The sequence below is a fragment of the Phalacrocorax aristotelis genome, chromosome 5, assembly GCF_949628215.1.
Source record: "Phalacrocorax aristotelis chromosome 5, bGulAri2.1, whole genome shotgun sequence".
Classification (NCBI taxonomy): Eukaryota; Metazoa; Chordata; class Aves; order Suliformes; family Phalacrocoracidae; genus Phalacrocorax; species Phalacrocorax aristotelis.
In genome coordinates this window covers 7,164,888-7,183,422 of record NC_134280.1, presented here as the reverse complement: position 1 = coordinate 7,183,422, position 18,535 = coordinate 7,164,888, and the positions used below count along the sequence as shown (strand labels likewise).

Genomic DNA, 18,535 nt, shown 5'->3' with positions numbered 1-18,535 from the left:
GGAGGGTGCACCCAGCTTCGAAAATGCTTCCCATTGCTTAAGCCTTGGAAAGTAAGGGATAAGCAAAATCTCAGCTGCTGGCAAGAAAACTAGCTAAAAGCAAAGCAACCTATAACAGTAGGCTTCCATAGGCAAACTCTAAATAAAACTGTATATTGCCATGTGCCACACACCGAGACAACTATTTCCAATTTATCAGGGGTTACATTTCTTATATACCAGTGGCAGGGCTTTATTTTTCATCTGGACTCTAATTAACATGTTGATAGATCTCCATGTCTAAACGCTCCCAGCGTGCTGATGGCCGCGCCAGGTGTGGCTGGTGGGACAGCCAGTATGGACCACGCGGAGGGTGCCGGGTGGACATGGCGGGCAGGGTTTAAGCTGCCCCCTCTGCCTCTGCAGGCAGCTGCTGCTGCATGAGGTTATGGTGTTGCCTGCTCCTTTCTCAGGCAGCCAAACCTCCTCCGTGCTGCCACGTCGCGGCCCCGGGGGTGGGACGGCAGCAGCTGCCGGGAAGGTGGCCGGCCGGGAACACATCCCGAGCTCCGCAGCAGCATCACGCCGTGGGAGCCCGTGGCCCCGAGAGGCACGGATCACTCGCACGTAAGTACAGCTGCCTCCGAGGCAAGCACGAGCTTAACAGATTGCGTTAAATTCTTCCAAGAGGGATCCCTGTTTTGCTGGCTTTCAGTGAAAAGCCATAATCCTGTGCTAATAAGCCCAAGCTCCTGCTGCAAATAGTTTACAGCTGAGGGCACACTCACTTTGTTTTCTGGCTTCATGGGGAAGGTTTAAAGAATTTTAGGGTGAGTTTAAAGGAGGTTTAATTCTGCTAGTGCTGGTGAAAACCAGGGGTGGATCAAGCAACTGCAGCGTAAACACAGAGGCCGTTTTTGACACTCCTCAATCTTTTTAGGGAGGTAGTTATAAATTTGGATTATCATTGAAGGGGACATGCCTAAATGAGTATTATTATCCAAAAGTTTCTATCAGCCTGATTCAGAAAAAAAATCCTTCTCTTCCTTCTCTTTACTCCTTTTTAAAGTGAACTGGCCGCAGTTCTAACAGCAAAACACATAATGAAATAAATGGGGCAAATTCAAACAGCCAAAAGCATAATGAAATAAATGAGACAAATTACTTGAACTGCACCTAACAAGAAAATGAATCTCAGCCTCTCATTAGAGACCGTCGAGCAGAGGACGTCAGCAAATTAAATCACAGGAAGTAGAGGGAGGCATAGAAAAAAGGTTGATCATCTAAATCTCCTCTTATTAACTGCAAAATATTTTTTCAAGATTGAAGGAAGCAAAATATGTTAGTGGCAAATGGCAAAGCCTCTTTATGCACTTAAAGTAAAAAGCAAGGACTTGGGCAGAGCAGAGGAATGAGTAAACAAGGAATGCCCCGCTTCATTTTCAGGGTGGGTTAGCAGCAGTTCTCTGACGTACATCCAGGTGTTTCCTTCCCTACTCTCGCTGGCAAAATTTATACTTGGTTTCCCCAGGTTAATTCAGGTTTTGCTGGGAATCTCAGTGCTTGTCATCTGGGAAAAGGGTCTGAGGGTGTTGGTGTGCCTGTCAGAGGGCTCATGTGCGGCGGCGGAGCTGGGCGGGTAGTGTGGGCAGATACTGCCCTGTGAGCCTGAGCGATTGTCCTCCACCTAACAGATGGATCCATAGTAACTATCTATGTTAGTTTGTTAGTTATATAGTTAATAACAACAGAACAGAACAGAGTCAGTTCAGCTGCAACTTCTTGGTCTGTCTGTCTAACTCACAGAATGGATTGCCTCTCTTATCTAACACCACCAGGCTCATTGAAGCACTGGTGGGGGGGTAAGCTTTGTAGCTGGGGGGGGCTATTGTGGGCATCCAGGACCCAGCATAGCTTTTAAAGCTCTCCCATCTACTTGTTACCAGGCCCTTTTAATCATTGTTGTTGTTTAACAGACTTGGCTTTTCTGTTTTTTCCCTTGAAAGCATCCTTGCTGTCTGAGGGGCTAGGGCACGAGGAGAGTGCTGAAAGCCAGGTCTGCCTCAGGGGTGGTATGGGCGGAAAATCATGCCTTGGGTCCTGCTCTGGAGGTTGCTGCCCTGGGACTGCCTCAAGGACGGAGGTTAACAGGCGTTGCTAATTGACCTGGCAGCTCTGGTAGCATCACCTGCTGGAGGAGGTGCATCAGCACCAACCTTCACCACGCGTCCTCCTGTGGGAACCTTCGAGATGTGTAGAGATGTGGCTCATGGGATGCAAAACAAAACCATGTCATGAGTTGGATGTTATCTTTGGCATGAGCAGCAAAGGAAGGTGGGCAAAGCCAAGCAGCTCACATTATCGTTGAAAAGGGAGCAATAGGAGCTGGGGAACCACAGCTGCTCAGCACAACGGTTATCCCTAGAAATTGTTCTTTGAAAAAGAGTGAGCACGAGAAAGAGAATAAGGGGATGGCTAGGCAACGCAGAAATGTCAGGGAGAAATTGTGCCAAGCCCATCTCTCTGTCAGTGCTGTAACTGTCCCAGTGTACAGGGGAGAAGGAGGCACTCCTATACAGAAGCTTTAGGGTTGGCACCGCCTTGTATGACATTCTCATAAGCAAGCAAGGAAGACGTGACCTTGATGAGACAGTTATTGGGTGGATGGAAAACTGGTTGGACAGTTAGTCAGAAAAGTTATCCACAGTTCACCACCAGAAAAGGAGGTAATGATGAGTATGAACCTGAACTTGCTACTCTTTCATGTTTCCATTCATGATTTGGGGGAGTGGTGAGGCTGTGGTTATTCAGTGCGCCACTGGGAGGGACTTGAGCACAACAGAGGACGGAATTATAATTCAAAGGGACAGGAGAAGTAGTCTGGAAAAAAACCACGGTTTGTATTTCAGTGGTCGTGCTGGTGAGTGAAGGCAATCAGCGTGGGGTCTCAGTGGGGCGAGGGAAGCCGTCCTGGCTGCACTCAGAGCTGGGGGACCTCAGCAGGTAGGAGGTTTTTGCTCTTGGCTGCTGCACTTCAACAACAACAGGGCTTGGTGGGAGGCAGTCCAAAGGGAGTACAAAAAATAACAAGAGATGGCTGGGATGTAAGCTCTGCAGGGAAGTCGGATCTGATGGTAAGAGATGCAGTGTGGTCCTTAAGCCTGGGACCCACAAGAAAAAAGAGGACCTTTTTCTCCTTGCCAGTTAGGACAAGATGTGATAGACTTAAACTGTAGTTTAAGAGGGGATGAACACGGCTTTTTGTACTTTTCAAGGTACAGCCCGACATTTCCCAGTAGCACACTCTGCTTCCCCTGCTCCCTACTCTGTGTAAGCCAGGTTTAGCACAACATCCACTCCAGTAACTCACGTGGTTTTCGTGAATTAACTGCTTAGCCCATGGGAATCATACCATTATCTTCAGAGGAACTAGAAAAATAAAGAGTGCATTTATGAGGTTTTTATTGTTTTCACCCCACCATCAGCATTCCATTTAAGAACATCAAAAGATTAAAAAACCAGATAGAGACATCTGCCAGTATCTCTGGAGATGCGTGTTGCACTTTCTTCTAATCCAGACCAAGTCTTTGGAGCCTCTCCATGCGTTTAAGAAATAGGGGAATTTTTCTTTTATTTAAGAACCGTCTAAAGACCCTTTTACTGGGTTTAGCAGAGCCCTGTGTCAGCACAGTTAAAAAATGCTGGCATTTCCTCTGCACAGATTAAAGATGATGTATTACCCTTTGCTGCTCAAACCTGATTTACAGCTTCTATCTAAAACTTACATCATACTTTTTAACTGTTCTAAGGCGAACTAGCAGGGCCAAGGACAGGGAGCAAAGTCTGGGCATGTGCTGTTTTTTACTTTTCCGGCATTTGTTATTCCTTCTCTAGGACTGAAAGAAGAGCTGCAGGGAGAAACCTGTTCCCTCCTGCACCCTTCCAACCCCCAGCATGGCATCACCCATGAGGAGCTTGTCCGTCAACCCTGCCAGATACCTCCAGTCTTTCCGCCTCTTCCTCGCGAATTCAACCGAGCACCAGTGCATGCAGGGGTTCATGGAGAGGCAGCTGCCGGCCGTGATAGCGAGGTAACTCAGAGGTGGCCACACCGAGCTGAAGGACAGCCCGGGGCATGGTCCTGCGGTGGAGATGGGCTCGGCCAGGCTCGGGCGGCAGCCTGCAAGAGGCAGATTGCTGTTCCTTGTCGGCCTCCCCTTCTGTAGGTCTGTGGTAGGGCTTGGCTGGCATTTTCCTCTGCACACACCACTAAACGGCTGTTCTTTGGGGCGGAGCCTGCCTAGCAGGGAGGAGATAAGGCTGAATTGTTTTGTTGCATGCAAATTTAACTTACCCTGAATCAAGTCTAAAATGCAGTAAGAGATACTGCGTTCCAATATTAATTTTGATTGAAAACATCTTTTTAAAACTAATCTTTTCAGGTAATGTTTAGGTGCTCTCTAGTATGTGTAAATAATGCTTCTGCTTTGCCTGCCATGCATGTTTTTTGCTGGACCCCTCACTTTGCAGGCTGGCTTGGGCAGCAGGCAGCTGGGGTCAAATCCTGGTTCTGAGGAGGGCCATCTCTGGGCCCAGCGGTTTATGGCCTTGCCAAAGCCTCACTAGCGGATTTCAAACATGTTACACTCTCGTCTCTTCCTCCCCATTTTACAAAATTTAAATCTTCTACAAACAATTTTTAAGCTGCTAGTCCAGATCCAGGGAGGTCTCTGGTCCTTGAAGCACAGACATGGAGAAGGTACATACCTGCTGCTGCCTGTATGCGCTCATAACAAAAGCAGCACTCCTCTACAAATTGGCAAAATAACTGGAAATCAGGAATCTGCAAAGAGCAGGGTTCTGAATCTGCCCCCTCCTGCCAGCTCGCAGGCATGCCTGTACATGTGCAGTTGCGTTTGATTTTGTCTTCCAGATTTTGGTCTTCATAGGATCTCTGGTGCTTCCCAAAATGGATGTAACTCCCTCTACTGGGTAGCTTTCAAAAAAATGTATAAATAATGTTTTTCAGTGTTGGAAACGGGAAGTCTACAATCAATATTCTAAGTGTTGGTGGTGGAGCAGGTATGCTATGAACTTCGATATGGATATGTTTTCCCCCTCTTTTTCAAAGAATAGAGGATTACGAATTGCAGAAAGGAGCAGAGTGGGAAATAAGTCTTGTCTTGGGAAGTCAGCTGCAGGAGCAGATGGCATTAGCTGGTGTGTGGCCACATCACCTGAAAACAGCTTGTGCTTCCTCACGCTGATTCTTGTATGTCCTCCACGAGAAACCTCCTTCTGCACCATCACTCCTGAAGGGCAGAGAGAAGCCTGAACTGCCCCACACTGTTTCTATGCAAACAAAGCACCATAATATCTTAGATGCCTCAGAATATTAAATTTTCACTTGCATTGCAGTTACTCTCCCCTGTAACTATTTACTGATGTAGTAACTCCCCATCATTGCCACCTCCTGCCCTGCTATGTGACAGCCTTATTGTGCCTCTATCTACTTGCTGGCCACTGTCAATGCATAAGACCGTCCTGGAGCTACTGTACCCCAAAACACTGGAGATGAACATAAGCTCCAGAGGAAATCCAGAAGAAATCAGAAGATATAAGTCTCTTATCTGAAGTTCACTGGGTGGAAAAAAAAAAGTCAATAACATCAAGTGGCTTCTTCTCATTAAATTCTTGCTTAAGTTCCCCCATAATTAAAGCCTATGTTTTCTAATTCTGCTCTGCCCATTAAGTCATCAAAATTAAAATTTATAAGAACAGTTAATTTAGTTTAAATGCTTTAATCATACCATCTCCAAAGACTAATCTCAGCTTTGTCAATCTCCCCTAATAAGTAAAACGAATTGTATGTAAATGGTGGGTGTTAGTATAAAACACAGTGTGACAGAATAGGAACATTGCTCGCCAAACAAGGGAAACCATTCTTCTGCCAAAAAGAATGTTGTTTTTAACAGGAACACTTTACTTTAAGTGAGGTACTTAACTGCCTAACCAGGGACACTCCAGCTTAGCATGACGGATATTCAATCAATAATGTGAAGGCTAATCTCATTTTGTGATGTAAAAGAACCTCAACACCACCAAAACCCTGCTCCTTGCTGGCTTGTTCCCACCACGGGGTGTCAGGAGGAAGCCAATTCCCAAATTCCCCCCCCCAGCTAACCCTGGCGAGGGAGCTGCCCTGACCCCATCTACCCCTGCACTTCACAGGGAGGGAGAACCGAAGGAAAGCATTTCCTTTCCATTTTTCCACCTCAAGAGACAAGCAAACCATTTAGTGTAGCATCATATCCCATTACATCCACCGTCTACAGCGGCTGCCTTTGCCTACAGCCTCTGCCTTATTAAGTTCACACTCCAGCGTGCAGCACTCTGTACCTTTAAAAACCATAAAAGTCATCAAGGCTGCTATAAAGTAGCAACTGTGCTATAAACTATCCCGTTACGTAAAATGTTTAATTAGAAACTTAATGGTGAACATAGTGGTAGCCTTTAAAAGGTAATTGTGTTGGAGAGTTTAAATAATTTGGATAGCCTAATTGCCAAATTGTTGATAATGCAAGCTGCCACAGATTTGACTGTAAAATGCCTCAGGGCACTTGTTTGCATATAAAAGACCTAACTGAAGTCAATTAAGGCTGTGGATTAAATTATGAATCAAAGGGGTGGGTTTTTTGTTAAAAAAAATACAAGGGTGGTTTGGCCACATAAGAGTGAAAGGGAATATATTAACCTATCCACATATGGAAATGTGAAATTCAACTTTTTTTTTTATCAGGACCTGCACAGCCTTCTCAAAGGGCTAATCCATTTTACAGAAAGTTGGTAAAGCAACCAAAAATCAAAAATATTGCAGTAGTTCATTAAAAATTCTGTGTTCCCAGATTTTACCATGGTAGGCTGCAGATGACTGACTTTGCTCTGATTTTTCAACAGAATACAATGTTTGCAGTGATAGCAAAGCTGCAGCTATTTCAGCTACGTCAGAAATCCAATTTCCCTCCCTCAAAGAATGTGCTTGCACAGATGCCACGTAAATTTTGGTGTTATTAGTTGCTTTAAGACACATAGGTTTGAAAAGATTGAACTTTTTGGGTTAAATTCTCGGGGTGCTAAAGAGCAGGTGAGACCTGGGCTGGTGTACATGGTTTTGACCCACGGTGATGTGTGGTGGGGCCAGAAGCAGTCAGAGAGCTCTTTGTAGTGAAAAGGATGCTCCTGGGGGAGGACCTGGTGTGCTGGGTTGAGCTCTGGGGCACACATTATGGCTATTTAATCCTCAATATTTTCCTTTTTTACCCCAAATCTTCTGGAAAATGGAGCTAATGCTGAAGGGGCTGACGGGAGCCCAGAGGCAACTGAAAATCATGAGGGTGGGCAGAGGCCCTGCAAATACGATGGGTGCCCTCCCTCCATGGTCCCTCAGCAAGAGCCTCTCTGACCATCAGAGTTTACTGGGTGATCTTCCATTCAGTACATAATTTTGTTCATTTGTGGGTAATTTTATAATATGGCATTGTGTGCAAGCACAAGTACATCCTTCAGGACAAAGCTCAATATTTGTCTGTAACACGACCCCTGGGACCAGTTCACCAGTTACCCTCTGCTTCACTCTTTCTACCTTAATTTATTCTTCCACTATTTATCCACCTAAAATTTATTCAAGCACAATAAGCAGAAGTGAGCCCTAAGAAACTTAAGCATGCCAGCGAGGTGTTGTCCCTGGACCCATGCCTCAGCCAGGAGCATCACCTCCCCGAGCTTCCTATATTGTAGGTGGGGAGATGTGGCCAAGAGCAATGGCAGCTCTTTTTTAATTTTGAAATATTGGATCTATTGGTACTTCCATCAGTAAAATAATTGCGGCTAGCCTGAACAGTATCCAGAGAGAACTACTCCTCAGAAAGGAAGTACTGTCAGCTCTGGGATATTCTATAAACAGGAGTTAGATAAACATAAGTGGTATGTGCACTATTTGTTGTACTTATGGAAAAAGCCACAGGACACTGAAGACAAACCGACAGGAATGTTGTTTCTGATTCCAGTGAAAACACATATTCTTGTCTCCCTCACCCACATGGCCTGGTAACCAGTGAGGTGCTTGGCTAAAAATGCTCTTACTGACGAGTAAGAAATCCTGCCAGGTTTGCTGGTGACTTGAGACCATCAGAACTGGTATTATCAGAGTCATTTAGGACCTTCTGTGGAAGATTAAGCCACGTCCAGAAAATAAAAGGTCACTCCACACGCATGACTCTGTCTGGTTTCCCCTTGGCACTGATGGAGTTAGTCAGAGAGGAGGAGTGAAGATAGTTGGGATTGATATTTAAATTTTTCTCAGATCCTAAAGCTAAAGCCTCAGTGGCAATCTGCTGAGAATACAAAGCAGCTGCATGTACCTGTGTGGTACATTCTCTGTCCGTGAATGGCAGGCATCAGTCTTCAACCTGGGGATGAATTGGTGGTTGAGATAACATTTGCCTGAGCTTTGCTTTCATCTTGTATTCCTATGTCGCCTGCTTCCCTAGGTGAGATAGACCTGCTGATTCTCTCAAAATTACAAGCCAGATATCCAGGGGTCACCATCAACAATGATGTGATAGAGCCAAGTACTGACCAAATCTTCAAGTACAAAGGTATTTTACATTGATACATTAATTTAATTTATATATTGACTTTACATTAAGTACACTAAATGTATTAAAAAGAGTTGAATGCTGGACAACCCCACATTCAACTGTGTTCTTGTCAGAACTGGTTCTTAAAAGTTAAAAAAAGTCCCTATTTTATGCTTTTTTTGCCATCAGTGCTTTTCAACAATGTTCAGTCTTGCATTAAAATCTTACTCTCTCATCCTGCAAAGAGCTCTGCGTGGCAAACGCTTGGGACTAGGCAGACTTTAAAAGATAAGCAAGGTGGGAACTGGGGAGTGATTGTATGGGAATAGAGTAAAATCCCCACATGTCAGAGAGAAAGCTTTTCTCCTTCAGCTTGCACTGAATCAGGATCCTTCCTCAACTTCGAACAGAAAATTTTAGTGTCTCATGGTAATTCTCACATCTCTTAAAAATAATTTCCAAATAGCTAAATCTCACAGTATTGCACTAAATTAGATGCCATCCTTTAAAACTGAAAACAGGGAAAAGAAAGCAAGGTGGATAAGAAAGACTTTTGCTGTGTGGTCCATGGCTTAGAGCTTGTTTCCTTCCACCAGCACAAAGGACTGAGCAACATTCCTGAAGGAAAGCCAAGCGTTTTCCAAGGAGGACTGAATGTTAGCAGGGGTGCTTTGGTCAAATTGCCTTACAAAGCGAGCATTAAATATCAATCCACAGTTTATCACTGGATTAACACCTACCAGGCTTTACCTTAGCAGGTAATTATGGTCTTGTATGGAGGTGACACCAGCTACACCGTACAGGCTGTGAGCAGCCCCGAGCAGAGCACACCTTGCCAGAAAGCGGCTGCTGAATGGACGTGGCAGTAATGAATGAACCTCGTCAGCCGCCTGCGTAGTTGGAAATGCTCCAAACAATACTAAATACCAGACTGCAAAATCACGCTGTAAATCTCCAACTCTTACTCTTGCTTAAGGCCTTAAAAACAAAGCATTCCCAGTATGAAGCAACTGTGGAAGTCTAAGAGGAAAAATAATAATAGCAACAAACCCTTTCTCCCTGCAGCAGGGGAGTTCACAGTCACTGGAAGCACCAAAGGCTCCCAGGAAACACATCATTGTTTTATATCTGTCTCTGTGTTACATGGACCTGATCTTTGAAAGGCTATCTTGTGCAAAATCCCAGGAGCTTTTACACTGCTCCAGGCTGGGATGGTGAAGAATGGACAACAAAGCATCTGCTCTGTTTATAAGACAGTTTGGGCAGTTGCACACAGCATTTCTGTCCGGTCTGGGCCATTAACCATAGGCTATGGGGGACTGGATTTGCGCTGAATCTTCCTAGTGGTCTCGCCACCTACCACCAATTAACTGGCAGTCCTATCCTACTTCAGCGAGGTTTTTTCCGGAAGAAAGTTAAAGAAAATATAAGACGTTGTCCTTATTTTAAGTTTTATGCTAGACTAGAATGAAATATTCATCTGAATTTCTTTCTTTAAACTTTCTTATTTGGTAATTAATCATGTCCCCAGTAGGTATCATTAATTAGGTTTCTGAGCCCTAAGATTTTCCGGGGAGAATTGGAAACATTATCTGTGCCTCTGAGGATTCAGTAGTTATGTTTTCTGCCTAAACAGATACTTTCTCCTTGGGAAGGAGAAGCTACGCTCACAAGAGAAACTTCATACAGGGACGTGCAGTGATGACAAACTGAGGTTTTTCTTAGGTTGCATTCTATGATGGAGGCTCTCCTCAGAGTCCCAGGCTGTGACTTTCCTATATTCCTGGTCCATGTCCAGGTGAAGTCCCTTGTTGACCGTGGTTGGCGTGTTGGTCACATCCCAACTGAGCTGTGCTGCCATGGCCTGCACAGCGCGGCACAACTGCAGGCAGCCCAGTTTTGATGGCACCCGTCAAGGGCACACGACCGGCTTCTGACCCAGACAACAATCTCAGCTGAGCCCGGGAGAAAATTATGGAAAACTTTTCTGAACAGCTAGGGTGATGTGTTTTAGTTTCAGATGAATCTTTGGGTGGAAACTTCCCATAGTCAGAATGAGTTTGTCCTTTCTGAAATTTTTACTTTATAAGCCCACCTTGGCAAGAAACTCAGTGTTCTACCTAGTTTCTCCTCTCAGACTGTCTAACAATTGAACCGAACCAGATTGCACCAGATTATTTGTGATGGTGAAATGAACTGCTGCTGAATGAAGCATGAGTTTATAACAGCAAACTGAATCTGAACTACAAGTGCCGGGGCCAGTGACTGATAAATGGTAGCAGACAGGGTAACAGCAGCAAGCATCTGAAAGGGGTGGCCCATTTCCAGCCATAAAAGAAAAGAGATAAGCTCTGATGGAGCATTTCTCATCTGTCTGACCAGGGTACATCCTAATCAGAGCCCAAAAGGAGAAACATTGTGATTAGTGGTGTAAAGGCACTGGTCTTAGCAAATCATGTTGTTTTGAACATGTGTTCTGTAGCTAAGGCTCAGTCTGCCTTTGGGCCATTTAAGTTTTAAATCTACGTTAACTCCAGCGAAGCACAGCAATCGCATCAGGGCTAGCTTTGTCCTGCAGCAATCCCGAGTGCCAGGCAGGAGTGCAGTGAGATGAGCTCCATATGCCAGCAGATGGACATTAGTATTCCAGCATCCCCTAAATTATGAAATTATCTCTCAGTTTTGCTCTCATAAAAAGCAAAGGAATGCTGTGATGATCCAGGCCCTCAATATAACTTATTCCTTGAATCCACTTCTCCAGCTTTCTGCTTTCCTCAGGTGCTGGATGTGCATTGCAGTAAAGCCTGAAAATACCCCATGTGTCTTTGCTTTAAAACACTATTATCCCTTTTACTTGAAGCAGTCGGGCAAAACTGTGGGCTTCTGAAAAATTATTTGAACACTGAAGAAGCCAGATGTCAAGAGATATGTCCTTGCTTATGGAGCAAAGCTCCTTCCTTCTCTCACCATCCCCGGGACATTCCCAGAGCAAGCCATTTGCTTTCTCTGCCCTTTTTGAGCTTTTAATTGTGCTTTCTCTCCAAAACACAGTCCCCTCGATCCATCCTCGAGCCCCTGTATTTATTTCTTCAGTCTCTGGAAAACCCTTTGCCATGGCCTGCCTTTTGCTCAGCCATGTGGGTCTTGCATGGCACCTAACAAAGGGGCATTCAGCTCTTCTCCAATTCAGCATGAAATGTGCTGCTCATGGACTCTTAACTGTTTATCCCAACCAACATCTTTTAATGCATCTTGAGCCAGTCACGGGGAAGAGTTTATTTCTTTTGTGTAACCAGGTAAAGACTGGGTGAGCCCAAATGAGGGTGTGAAGAGTAAAGCACCAGACCCTCTTAAGACTTCATCTTACAAAGACCTTTACAGCCCCCTTCTCACATACAGGCTCAAGGTTTTAAATATTCCACTGCTGTGTTAAACTGGTACCAAAACTTTCTACCTAAATATGACTTTTGGATGTATTAAAGCTCTGAATGGAAATTGGTCCCATATTTGCAATTGAGATAAGTTCTGTCCTGCCTTCTCCCGTATTTCAGAGCGTGTGGCTGAGACAACAAACCTCGAGAACATAAAGTTTACCTGGCATGAGGAGACAGCTTATGAATATGAAAGTCGAATGAATGCAGAAAAGAAGTCTAAAAAATGGGACTTCATTCACATGATCCAGGTAAAAGTCTCTGCAAAGTAAATGTTGTCAAAGATTTGGCTGTTAAAAGGATGCATGAAGTACGTGACCTCATTATCGACTCTAAGGGAAAGAAAGGTGAGTTTATTTCCCTGTAATTTAAAGTACTTAAGTATAAGTGAATTACGAAAATGAAAGATGAGTTACAGCAAAGCAACTCTGAGCACAGTATTCCTATTAACAAGGCTGTGGGTGGCAGTCAACTAAAAATACATTTTACCTAGTGTTTTCAAAGCTCCTTGTCCTCTCTGTGAAATTACCTTTGTACTTCCAAGTTTACCGCAGCCATTACAAGCCATCTTCACTGCTAAGAAAAACCAAGTCTCTTTAACCCAGGTTAATGAATGAACATGATCTTGGTCCTGGGAGAGCCAGAGAGCAGGCAAGACAGTGACAGCCCTGAGCTTGTAGCGTGGGCCCACTGACTGGAGTTGTGCTAACGTGTCTTGTCACCCAGCTGCACTTCTCTCCAGATTGCCCCCATGGGTTTCTTTTACCTAGTGGTACCCGTTATAACATTCACCAGATTGCACTGTACCTCTGTAAGCACCTCTCTTCTTTCTAGATGCTGTATTATGTGAAAGATGTCCCAGCGACTATCCGGTATTTCCACAGCCTCCTGGAAGCACAGGGGAAGCTCCTCATTATCCTGGTGTCAGGTGAGAGCTGCTCCGATAGCACTGCTTGGTCAGGCAAGAGCCATTAGGAGCTTTGGGGTTCCTGCAAGTTCAACAGATGCCAACTAGAAACCAATGGACATTTTTATTTAAAACATCCTTTATCACGTATAGAAGTGAACTGGCTGCATAATAAATGGTGTCCACCCATCTACATCCATTGAAATCTTCATGCCATCTATATCTGCACAGCTCTGTGCTGCAGGCTGTAAAGCCAAAGGCTTTGTGGGCCAGCAAATCTGTGCAATGGGCACAAAATGCCTTTCTCTTGCCCTCTGCCCTTCCCCATCCTACAGCCTGGCCAGTGATGGATGGCAGCAGAAAGCCCCGAAGTGGGCGAGAGGCTCCGTCCCACAACTCTCGCTCACAAGAGCTCCTTCAGCTGCCGCTATTTTCTGTAAAAGGCTTTTCAGACTGGGCACTGCATTACCTCGCTCCTGGAGACTTGCGGCATTAAGCAAAGAGCTACGATTGTGCCATGCAGCAGGTGTTAGAGCACATATGGTTCATTTTCTTCTCAAACTGCCCGTTTCCTTAATATCACCATTTTGGGTGGAAAACAGCATTCTTAGGCTGTTTCAGATCTCAAAGTGTTGCTCTGTGGTCAATCCAGCAGGAAAATGTGGGAGCAGAGTAAAAAATGACCTTTTAATATTGTGGGCAAGATATGCTAGAGATACTGCAATGGCGGGGTATAATTTGACTCTAGAAAGCCTCAAATTTGCCTCACAAGCTATGGAAATTTTAGTTCTGTAAACAGTCACATCTGATAGCTTTGTCAGGGGTGTTGTTACTTGTTCAGAGGTTTAAGCTTAATTTTTTATTGAATTTGGCCATGTCTGCAAACTGTAATGTGTTTGGTGGAGTTCCTTTTTTTTGTGGTCATGAAGAGTCCACACTGAAGCGGCACTTATCTGACCTGAATTTATTCAAACTATTTTTCTCCAAAATGTTTTTGCTTTAAAATGTTTTCAAGCAGTTCGCTACAAGAAATCTGTATTTTAAATTATCTGAGTTACTGTTCTTGCTCTTTGGCTGAATGAGAACAGATCATAATATGAGACTATTGCTGATTACCTGTGTATAGTTAATTGAAACTCTTTTCCAGTTGCTTAACCTGTCCCTTTGGATATTCATGAAATGAATACAGGGAGGAACACGTGTCTATTCAAAACTGATGTGATTAAAAATCTGAATTCATGAAAAATATTGGAAGTCCTCTCTGGGCCAGGCAACTCAGTGTTTTATGATGGAGCAGAATGGAGCAGAAATTGCTGGGGCCAGCAAGAAAATGGGAGAGAGGAGTAGGGCTCAGAATAGCAGAGAGGAAAGGAAGGGGGAAACCTTGGGGGCAAGAAAAGTATAGAGAGGGGAAGAAGGAAGTGTTATGAAAATGAGCACTGTAGCAAAAAGAGGCACTGAAAGATAAGCAGGACAAAGCTCATTTCAAAAAATGAAGGTATTGCCATCTCCAACACAAACACATTAAGTTGTGTTAATTAAAAGCCAGTCTGGGAATAAGATTGATGGGAGGGGGCTTGGTCGGTCAGTCAGTGAAGGTTGCCATCCTTCCTGCTCCGTCCTTGCCGGGAGAGCAGGCGACTTGCAAGAGCTATGCAGGGTTATTTTTAACACATTTAAAAAATCTGTTTACATCGTCTTGAAAACAAAAGTAGTGCCATATGCTGAGCCTATTGAGAGCTATTATAATAATGCTTCGTTCAGGTAGTGTATAATTGCTCGGCTCAGAGATGGCACTGAGTCACACAACACTGACACCAGCAAATTTTCTGCAATTAGTGCTCTGCATTCAATTTCCACCAGGTGAAAGAAAATATTGTAGCCCATCTTCTAAACACCAAACTGTTTATTTGACTATAAATAACTGTTTGCAGATAAAGCATTTGCAAAACCGCCGAGCAACTGGTTTTAGTAGTTATGGAGATTTATAGTCATAACTCTCAAGAGCTGCTCATTAGGCTCCAAGTTATTTTCATCCCATCCAGTCATTCTGAGTGATCCTTTTATAAATGATTTACAGCAGAAATGCTGAATCACAGATCCAGGGTGAGGGGAAATAAAGATGTGAAGACATACCTGGGGAGTTTTCAGCTTACCCAGCTGGTTTTCTTTGTCTTTGTAAAACGTCCCTTGAGAAGAGGTGTGTGCACAAGCGTGGGCTCAGCATGGGCTTAGTTCTGGAGGTGATTGCGGTGCTACAGGAGCTTTTTCCCTTCCTCACCCTTCATCTTTGCACAAACAACTAGTGCACAGCCAAAATGTCCCTCTAGCACCTCTGGGGAGGTCTACTTGGGGTGATGGGCAGCCCTCTCATTGCCCATGCCCAACAGCATGTGAGCATGATGGGAGCAAAGGCTGAAGCCTGGGAGGATGGTGCAGCTTCATCCCGGGCTCTGTCCACCCCTCCCTTTCCTCCATCACACATCCAGCCACAGGGACAACATGGTCAGGCTTTTGCACCCCATGTATTCCAAGTAGCAGAGAGACAGTTTACTGGCAACAATTGTTTCAGTGAGGCTCACATGTAGCTCTACCACAAGGTAATTAGGTGAAGGAATAGGAGAGGATTTTGTCTTCCAAACAGGCAGCTGAAATTTAGGGAATAGTTTAAATCAAGAAGAAGGCTCTGAATAGCTGGTGTTCAGCATGTGGACTATAGAAGGATGTCCCTGAGAGATATTGCCAAAGCAGATGAAGCAGAGGGGTGCAGCGTGCTGGGAGTGGAAGGGGGGAGGACTGAGTGCACTGAGCTGCTCTGGCCTCAGCTGGGGGCTCAGTGGGAGGTGCTGGAGCTCCAGGGTAAGTAACATGTCCACACCCCTCCTGCAGCCCCCAACCACGAGGCACAGAAACAGGGAGGCAGCTGTCTCCACCATGCTCCAGGACACATGTCCCAGCTCTGGAGAGACCCCTCTCACAGTGAGAAAAACTGCTAAAAAAACCCAGATGATCAAAAATTTGTTCAAATAGTGTTTTTTCCTTAGTCGTGAGCATTCTTCTGGTGGTTTATCTCTTAGGAAGCAGCGGCTGGGAAACGCTGTGGAAGAAATTCGGGTCTTCCTTCCCTTTGGATGATCTCTGCTCTTACGTTTCCTCTGCTGACATCAAAAAGATACTGGATTCAGCAGGGCTGAAGTACCAGTTCCATGAGCTCCCATCCTACATGGACATAACAAGCTGCTTTATTGAAGGGAACGAGGATGGGGAGCTGTTGCTGGATTTCCTGACAGAAACTTGTGAGTTTTCTAAAACTGCTCCTCCTGAACTAAAGCGTCAGGTAATGGAAGAATTAAGAAAGCCTGAATGCAGTGAAGAGAGAGATGGGAAGGTGCTATTTAATAACAACCTGAGTGTAATGGTGATTGAGCCATGACTTAACCCCTTCTTGCTTCTCAATCCAAAACAAAGAGCCAGATACAAGCTGTTAACAGCTGAAATAAATTTTTCATACTTTGTAAGTGGCTTTATTTTGGTACTGATATATAATTTTGGAGCCTGTTAAGAAATCAGTATTAATATCTGTTCTTATAAGCGAGCTTTAATGCCCAATTAATTCTGCACAAATCTATGAATGTGTAACTCACTAAGCAGTTAATTGTGCTGTATTATATGAATGTTGTGTAATCAGATGTAACTTGGACCATCCACTCAGGCACTGCAGAAAAGTAATCAAGAACTATATGTGGTTTTACCATCTTAATTTAAAAATTCTCTACAGACCAAATAAGCAAATTGCAACTTCTCAGTGCAGCTGGCAAGAGAGGAGACTCAGAATGACTGACTGTTTGGGTGGCTACTCAGTGGGATCTCTTGAGCTTACTGTGACTTCAAGATCTCACACCGCCAGTTACCAAAAAAGTGGTCTCACACCTTCTGCACGTGCAGTGGTTGCCTGGTCCTGCCTCCGCAGCCAACTCATTTAATGGCACTGCTTCTCTCTCCCTGTATTTTGACTTTATGATTGTGCTGTTGCCTCTGCAGAGTGATTTGTGGGCAGGTCCTTACTGGCACCACAAGAGCAAAACAAGTGAAGATGGTCGAGGCACAGCAGTGGTAACAACCGTTCTGGAGAGGTGGATTTCACTAATGCGTGCTGATGCAAAGCATTGTCAGGAGTCAGCAACTGCTGTCACATAGAGCTTTTTAGTATTTTTAGCTAAACACACAAACCTCCTGCTCACAGCCTTTCACTAGCCTGGCAGCAAGGGCCGTACATGGCTTGTGAGCTTTGTAACATGGAAGATGTAAAAATGAACCCTGATGCTAAACTGACAGGTTTCGGTGGGATTTGTTTCATTTCCAATGGGGTCACGTCAGGTAAGTCTGTCCAATATACAGTATAGGATGTTCAGCAAGAAGGTGCTTCACGTCCTCGGTCCCTTCTCTCCGTGGGGCTGTCTCTACTCCAGTAGTTGATACATTTGCTTTGCTAAATGATTTTACAGTTTTAAGAAGTGTTATGCTCTCTACGAGGCACAATGCATGGTGGAATACAATATAGTCACTTGAATGCATTTAATGGTCTGAATACTCAGTTTATCCGGTGAGCCAGGTGTGATTTCTGCCATTGAAATAATTTGATTCAGTGTTGAAATGATTTACTTTAGGTAATCCTTTAGCTGCAAGAAATTATTTTTTATTTTTGCATATATGTTTCTGATTCAATATTGATTGTTAAAGATTTACAAGAGTGATTTACAAGAGACCACATTGGGCATTAATGGCTGTTTATAATAATCTTAGAGAGAATTGTTTGAAACACACTTCTCTTCGTGTTCAAATATTAATTCCAGTGTATTTTAGAATGCTTCCATTATATTTCTCAGCTGTTGAACAGAACAAAATCTATTACTGCTTTTACACAGTGCTATGTACAGATTCCTGCATTAGAAGACCTCAGTATATCTGGAAGCTGTTACGGTGACATGCTGGAGCAGGAAGGAAAGAAAATCTCTCATTAGGACAGATTGCTGCATACATTTCTAATGGGAAACAAATTAAAGTTACAATTATTTTTGTAGCTCTTTTGTGCTGCCAGTGACCTCTTCTAAATAGTGTGCATGAAAGAGGTGACCACTGAATATTGCCACATGAACCCTGTCAGGAGTGACATATCTTTTGGAGCCACAGTAATGCCAGAACAACAACAACAAAAAAACCAGATCCAACAGCAAAACCCAGCAACAAGATGCATAGGCAGGTCCTGTTGTTTTCTGCTTTAGCAGAGGTAAAAAATACAAGAAAAAAATCTTTTTAGAGTTTTTTTTGGGAGGTTTGTTCTGAAAATGTGGGAGACAGCAGGGAAGTTGGGGAGCAGCAGAGATGATCTGGAAAGAAGAGAGGAGGATATGACTACCCACACAGAGAAATAGGAGATTCAGTGTGAATGCATGTGTGAGCTCCTTCCCCTCTTTAATCACCAAGCGAGAGGCCGGGGAAAGGGACTGCTTGCTGGGTGTGGAGTGGCATGGGGTCTTATCTGAAAGCAGAATTCACTGAGGGAAAAGGCACTTTCACCC

At 44.2% G+C, this 18,535-nt stretch overlaps 1 protein-coding gene across 1 annotated transcript; it reads left to right on the top strand.

Annotated features, from left to right (window-relative positions):
- Nucleotides 1-496: 496 nt before the first annotated feature.
- LOC142057221 (histamine N-methyltransferase-like) lies at nt 497-18,036 on the top strand. Its single transcript, XM_075092834.1, has 7 exons — nt 497-606; nt 3,874-4,070; nt 5,009-5,061; nt 8,529-8,636; nt 12,170-12,300; nt 12,884-12,977; nt 16,034-18,036. Exons 2-7 carry the CDS (start codon nt 3,934-3,936, stop codon nt 16,387-16,389), a joined length of 879 nt encoding a protein of 292 aa, XP_074948935.1. The 5' UTR covers nt 497-606; nt 3,874-3,933; the 3' UTR covers nt 16,390-18,036.
- The last annotated feature ends 499 nt before the right edge of the window (nt 18,037-18,535 follow it).